Source organism: Falco naumanni, chromosome Z (genome assembly GCF_017639655.2).
Source record: "Falco naumanni isolate bFalNau1 chromosome Z, bFalNau1.pat, whole genome shotgun sequence".
NCBI lineage: Eukaryota > Metazoa > Chordata > Aves > Falconiformes > Falconidae > Falco > Falco naumanni.
Genome location: NC_054080.1, coordinates 1448684 through 1455375, shown reverse-complemented (window position 1 = coordinate 1455375; position 6692 = coordinate 1448684). Strand labels below are relative to the sequence as shown.

At 41.2% G+C, this 6692-nt stretch overlaps 1 protein-coding gene across 2 annotated transcripts in view; it reads right to left on the bottom strand.

The window, feature by feature from the left end:
- Nucleotides 1-800: 800 nt before the first annotated feature.
- The window catches only part of RASGRF2 (Ras protein specific guanine nucleotide releasing factor 2), a 131823-nt gene continuing 125931 nt past the window's right edge, over nucleotides 801-6692 (bottom strand). For both annotated transcript variants that reach the window (XM_040580614.1, XM_040580615.1), the window contains exons 26-27: nucleotides 6238-6306; nucleotides 801-5530 (exon numbers count right to left, since the gene is read on the bottom strand). In XM_040580614.1, the coding sequence (XP_040436548.1) occupies nucleotides 5438-5530; nucleotides 6238-6306 (162 nt within the window). In that variant the 3' untranslated portion in view covers nucleotides 801-5437. The remainder of the gene's footprint in view (nucleotides 5531-6237; nucleotides 6307-6692) is intronic.

The window sequence follows — 6692 nt, the reverse complement described above, 5'->3', positions numbered from 1 at the left end:
AAAGTATACGACAGAAGCTGGACACCTGGCTTTGTAGTCTTACACTCTATTAACTATTTTGCCTGAATTTGAAAGTTATTTTATCTTCATGTGACTTGTTTTCCTATTGCAAGAGAGGGACATACCATACCTAGAAACCTAAAATGTTGTCTGTGTTTACTTGGGTATAAAATGTGGCTATACTGTTTCTTTACATCCAGGGTACGACACCAGCCAAGGTATGTTTAGACAAAAGTCCAAATGCAGAACAACAGGACAAACAAGTTAGGGACAATGTTATTTACTGTCTGTTTATATAATTAACTGCCTTTTGCTTAAAGAAATATTCTATTGAAATGGGGAGTCCTTAAACATCTTCTGAAATGGTATTTAAATGCCACCTTTACCTGTAACTTCCTATAAGTGGAACGGAGGTATGGAAGAGGAGAGGCTTTCCTCAGCTGAAGAATGAGCTGCGTGGCTGCTTGTTTAAGCTGTTACACGTCTTAAGTTAGTTATTTGTGCTGTACACTTCACTGTGGACCAGAATTTCTGTTATGAAGCAGGATTAATTCTGTTCCAAGTTGAAATCAGCATTATCCCCAACGATGCCCACAGCAGCTGCAAGAGTAAAATGCAGTAATGCAAACCATTTGCTCTCCGTAGAGACGCGGAATTGTCTCCAGTTTTTGCCCCTTTTATTACTGGCTTGTCCCTTCCCCTCCCATGTTTCTCTAAAAGACTCAGTAATTAAGGAGTAGATTTAATTATTCACGATTAGGGGTAAAAAATAAACAGACACTGGTAAGGACTCTCGAAACTCCAGGAAAAAAGAATATTTAATTAGCATACAGGCACAACACCCTGCCTGATATGCATTACTAACAATACAAAGCAATAACCTCAGGTCAAAAGATAAGTTACAATACATGCAAGAACACCTGGATTGTGCACTAAGTAACGTGTTATAGGTACATCTCTTAAATAAACGTACATCTATTCTCCTAAAGAACAAAACTTCAGAGACTATTTTAAAAGTAAAGGTACAACAAAACAACCATAGTTGAGCAGCATATTGGACACAAAGCATCCTACACAGAGACATTTGACCTTTGGAGGCATAAACTGTAACAGGCAAATAGCTGAGAGCCAGATCCCCAAATGCTTACTTACGAAAAGCTCTCGGTGAAGCCTAAGGTATTATCAGAATGAGGTCTGAAGGATTTTGCCCTTAATGAATAACAATTATGAGTGGGTAAAAATGTCTCTATCGGTGAGAATTTTAAATAATATCTCTCAGTTTAACGTTACTGATACGAGTGAAAGGAGGAAAGACTGAATATCTATACAAACAGAACAATGTTTTGTAAAACCCTTAAAATAAATAATGATGAAGGAAGATCTGGGATAATGAACATGTCCTGAAATAAAAATCAACATGATTAAAGTTAATAAATACTTCAAATAGCAAAGTTCCTTTTTATCCTACAGAACAATAATAAGAATTAAGAACTAGGAAAACAGAAAGAGCAGAGAACTCTTCCTTACTTTTCAGTAAGGGTGATCAGTCCCAGAATCATCTCTGACTATTCAGCTACGCGTTTGTGTCTGACAGGACTAGCTGAAAGAAAGGGACAGAATATACAGCTACGGCCACTGTAAATTCAATGGATCTGTGTTTTCTTCCACATGATGACTAATCACAGGCTCAGTCCACTAACAATACTGGTGAATTTAGCGGGGGAAGGAGAGGAACGGGGGAGCGTGAAGGCTGGGGTGAAGGCAACTCTAACCCTGTATCAGCGCGTCACAAGTGCTGTCACATGGAAGGGGACGTGTCTGTGCTGCTGCCCAGGTTCCCAGATAACTACGGGTTGAATCCAGGCTGCTACTGATGCAATAAAAAAATACTGCAAAACTCCCCTCGGACTTTGCTGGCAAGTGTGCCCACTGCTGAACCAGTGGGTGAAATATGCTATCCCCATTGTGGCTAGCCAGCCCGTGCACCAAGAGGCGGTTTTGTCCGGGGAGTGCCGAAGGGAGCAGCCCCTCCAGTGTGAGAACTGCTGTTGCATCTGGCTGGCGCAGCAGGACCGAAGAGCTAAGAAAGGCAAGTAGATAGGCGCTTCAGCCCTTCTCTTTCTCGTGAATCCTGAATCAGCTGGGCTTTTTCAGCTCCAGTTGCAGAAAAGCAAGTCTGCTCTGCTTCCACAGCATAAAAGCTGTAATGGACAAGACTCCAAAAGACAGCGAGATCCAAGTGACAAAGTCCTCACTTGGAGACATCCTCCCTAAAACACCAGAGGTAAACAGTGGGTGTTTTGTGACTGGGATTTCTATCTCTATCTATTACATGGCTGTGGTGGAGTGGCACAGAGAAGCTGGTAGCAAGGAGCTCCACAATCCCTGCACGCTGTACAGGGAGACCACTGCACTAGCTGGTTATACAGATGTACTAGGCAAAGCCTCACATAAAGCAGGTTGCTGCTGCCTACTAACTATTGCCATAGCTCAAACACTGCGGCAGTACTGTAGCAGAGGCACTCGGGCCACTTACACGTGAAGTACACAACCCGACTGCGGGGCAGACACACTGCTCTACGCTCGCCGTGTAGGATTTCTGCAGAACAGCTGTTTCCAGCTTTGGTTAGGGTTGCAACACTGGCTAGTGCCACAGTTAGCAAAATGCATGCTCAGTTCTTTGAGCAGTCACCTCCTGTATTTTAATGAATGCATTGTATCCCCAACCAAAAACGTTAATCTCAGTCAGCAGCAAATCAAACATTACTATGACCGCAACCTTTTTTTTTTTTTTTTTTTTTTTTTTTTATGTTACTCTGAGCACAAATCGAGTGTCTAGTTACTCTAGTGATTCTAATATAAATTGTGCCACTGACCCAAGAGGTAACTTTTGGCATATAAATAGTATATGCTTCTCCAGAGGGGCTGAACTATCACATTGTCTACTGATTTAAAGATAGCGATGCTCAGCACCTTTGAAAAAAACCATGTGTAATCCTTTGCCTTCCTCTGTTCATATGTAATACTGTAGCACGAGCACAGCACTACCCCTGCATATTGCAAGCGTTAAAATGCATTGAATTTTTTTTAACTCTGAAGAACCAATATACACACACAAAGTACAAAACAACAAACTGTGAAAAGAGTAAGATGAAGAATTGTACCCTGTAACCCTAAGAACATCAAGGAAGTTTGGTAAAATAGGGTACAGGCAGATAAAGCAGCAGTTAGTAGCATACAACAGATGTCAATTGACACTGACAGTTGTTACACATTTTCTTAACAGAGAAACAGTAAAACCAAGTTAAGAAACCACTTTTTGGACCACTTTTTCCCCTGTTTCTTTATTACTTCAAAGTGTTTTATGAAACCACAGTTTCATAAGCGTAAGCAATTACTACTGCTTCTGTATAGAAAAGACACAGTAAGCTGGTTTAAACCATGCTTCTTTTTCTTTTGTATCATGCACCAGGATGCAATCGGCTTCTTGTCAGTCATTAGTGAAAAGAACAAGCACATTTTTGACAGTAAAAAGCTTCTGTAAGTAACATTTTCCATGTTCATTTCTACAGCAATCGTTAACCAGAACTATTTAAAATGTTTCTGGAATTTCCTTTTCTGTTGCTGTCTGCTTTTCTAATCAAGGAATTTTCCAGTATCTGTGATGTTTCCTCATGCAGTTATTTACAAAGAGATGGTCCTTGTGGTGAAGAACCTTAATGAAATTTACAGTTGCTAAGGTACATTTATAGATGCTAGCAATTACACTCAGACAGAACAAATGGAATTTATTGTGCAGCTCTGGGCTGGGCCAGCAATATAATTAAAGTGCAAATAAAGACAAAAACCACAAGCCAGGCAGATCCGTTTTTCATCACCATCGTTAAGAAGCATCATGACTGTGGTAACAAATGTCAGATCAAATAGGCCTAGGTCACAATCTGTTTTAAACATCTATCTCCCTGAGAGGACTTAAGGGAGGTATACAGTGATATAGCCCTATTTCTTCAACTGGCTGAGTATCATTGGAAAAGTAAGGACACTTTTCCAGCCAATTTTTTTCAACAGTGCTAATACCTGCGTTTTATACTATGATGCACTTCACAGCATGCATTTGAGCTCACTTTCCATGCAGCTACAGCAGGCCACCCTTGACCAGGAAAATTCAGGAAGTAGCAACTAGCTGTAGAAATGACATCTATCTACCTGGTATGTCACAAAAGCACAGGTTTTGAAAACATTTACACATAGCACATTTTCTTAAACATATGCCCATATGCAAGTGATAATTACTAGCTCAGATAAAAATATATAGTTTGTGTTTTCTGGCATTCAAAGTTTGCCACTTGTGAACAATTTTACAGTTAAGTCAGTGCTGAATGGCTGAACAAAAAAATAGATGTTTTTCAAACCACTGATTCCACACAAAATGGAACTGTCACTCCAACTCCTAGTGTTCATCGCTGATCACTGCCCACTGCCAGACCAGACGTGTTCCTCTCCACAGTGCGTCCAGAAAGTGCTCCGTAGCCTGACTTGTCAGAGAAGCTGCAGGAGGTGCAGAAAACTAAAGTGCCTCTTCCAGGGCTGTGTGCAGCATGACTAACCACCCCGTTCACTGCACATCTGGATTTCTCGAGTCTGAGGTCTAGCTCCTAACCTTGTACTTCCCAGACGAAGCTTGCAAGGCTGGCAACTATTTACAGCTATTCAACTAGCTCATTTGCTCTCCATGCTCTAAATACTCTCATTGTATGTTAATGAAAAAATAGTTACAATTCATTTACAGGTAAAATCAGTCACCTTAGAAAAGGCTGACAAGACATTTAAAGCAGGTAACATATTATAAAGGGTAGCATTAAATGTATAACAAATATTCTGAACAACTGCAGATCTGAAGATACTAAGTGTTACCTTAGTGTCACTCCAGGATAGCAGATGACTGTTAAGATCCTGTTTTTTCAATGAAGTTAACAGAGTATGAGGACACTACTAACATTACTGCCTCAGTGAACGCATAGTTAGACATCAACCCAGACGACATCACAGCCATCTCATTTTGCTCATTTATCTTAATATACCTGAATATATTACCACCATTTAAATGTGTACTCTCAATTTGTCACATGAGATGGCTACAATGAGCACCCATTCACAGGAAAGTCTCCTATTTTCCATTAAATGCATGCTCCGTACTGCAAAACATCATCTTTGCAAAGCAGCAATCACTAATCCAGGTAGGAAGCATCTTTAGTCTTCCACCTTCAATGCTCGTTTTCATTGCCTGAGAGGGAAATCCTTGAGGCTCTGTATCTCTTACTGGAAAAGAGAGCTTGTGTTCTTCTCAGTATTTCCCTTGCTGTCTTTAGAACATGGCATGCAGGGTTTTGTTCATTGTACTAAAGCCTTCTGTAGACTCTGAGGCAAAGCTGGCTCTTCAGGCGGGGAGTCTGGGTTCAATCTTCAGGGAAAGCTCGTACAAGGTATCTTCATCTATGATGAGTGTCTTGTCAAGTAAGTAGTGAGTGACCTGGAATGGAGAAAACACAGATGAACAGACTGTATGTTACTTCCACACAAATTTCTCTGCTTTCCTTTTCCGCTTCAGCCCACTTTGGATCCTGAGATCCCTCATGTTATGTTCTTAAAAAACAACAACTTGTTTTAATGGTGCACCAGCAGCGCTGTAGGAATTAAGTGCCGCCTCTTAGGAATGGGCAAATCCTTAGCCAGGTTACCTAAGCCCATGTTGCTCTTCTGGAGTCTGAGATGAAATCTTCTCCGAAGGCAAAGACCGGCTTTGGGAAAATTTTCATCACTCCCATGAGGGACAAGAGGAAAAGAACTGCAGGATGCACACAGCATCAGTAGACGCTTGGGCCATCCCTTGTCCCCTAATCCTCGGATTCTGGGATTCCCTGGGGAATTACACTTTCAGCTAGGCAGGGAGAACACATTTCCCTTTGAACCCCTTTCCTCATACCCCAGACCCACAAAGACAGCTTCCTGAGAAAGAGGAAAAAAAATGCTTCTATACACAATGTCGATGGAGTTTCTGCCAGGGTGAGGGTGTTACAGCCCCAGAGTACCCGTCCGTAGTGCTGTCTGTCCTCTCCTCTGTGTGCATGTGAGCTGCATACATTGGTTTTAGCCTTCCACAACAGCTGTATCATACAGCTAATTGCCAACACAGCTTTGATTTCATTAGTAGGTAACAATGCCTAAGAAGAACCTTACCTTCTGCTGATGCTCTATGCGGTAGGAGGTCTGCTGGAACTGTCGTATTTCCCTGATAATATGTGAGATCTTTAAAAAAAATACATGTATATGAGTAAGTACAAATGCATTTTGACTTCAGAGAAGCCACATAAGGCAAGAATTTTGCATGAAATTACACAGTTTATCCTGGGAGGAGAGAAGAGAAGGGCAGAGGTGATCTCCTAAAGCTTCCAAGGATTTAATTTCCCAAAATTAACCATTTATTGTTCAGTCAGTCTCCAGTGAAGCACCTTGTCTCTCCTCTCCCTATGCCGATAACCTCTCTTTCTTTGCCTTGAGTGGCTGCTGCAACGTGTAGCCATCAGAAGGGCATTAAGCTTAGATTAGAAGAGAAATTTCCATGCTTTCCTCTGAGGAGTTGTTACAAAACATTACATGGTAGTCGGCAAGAAATCACCTTTAAAATGCTTTTT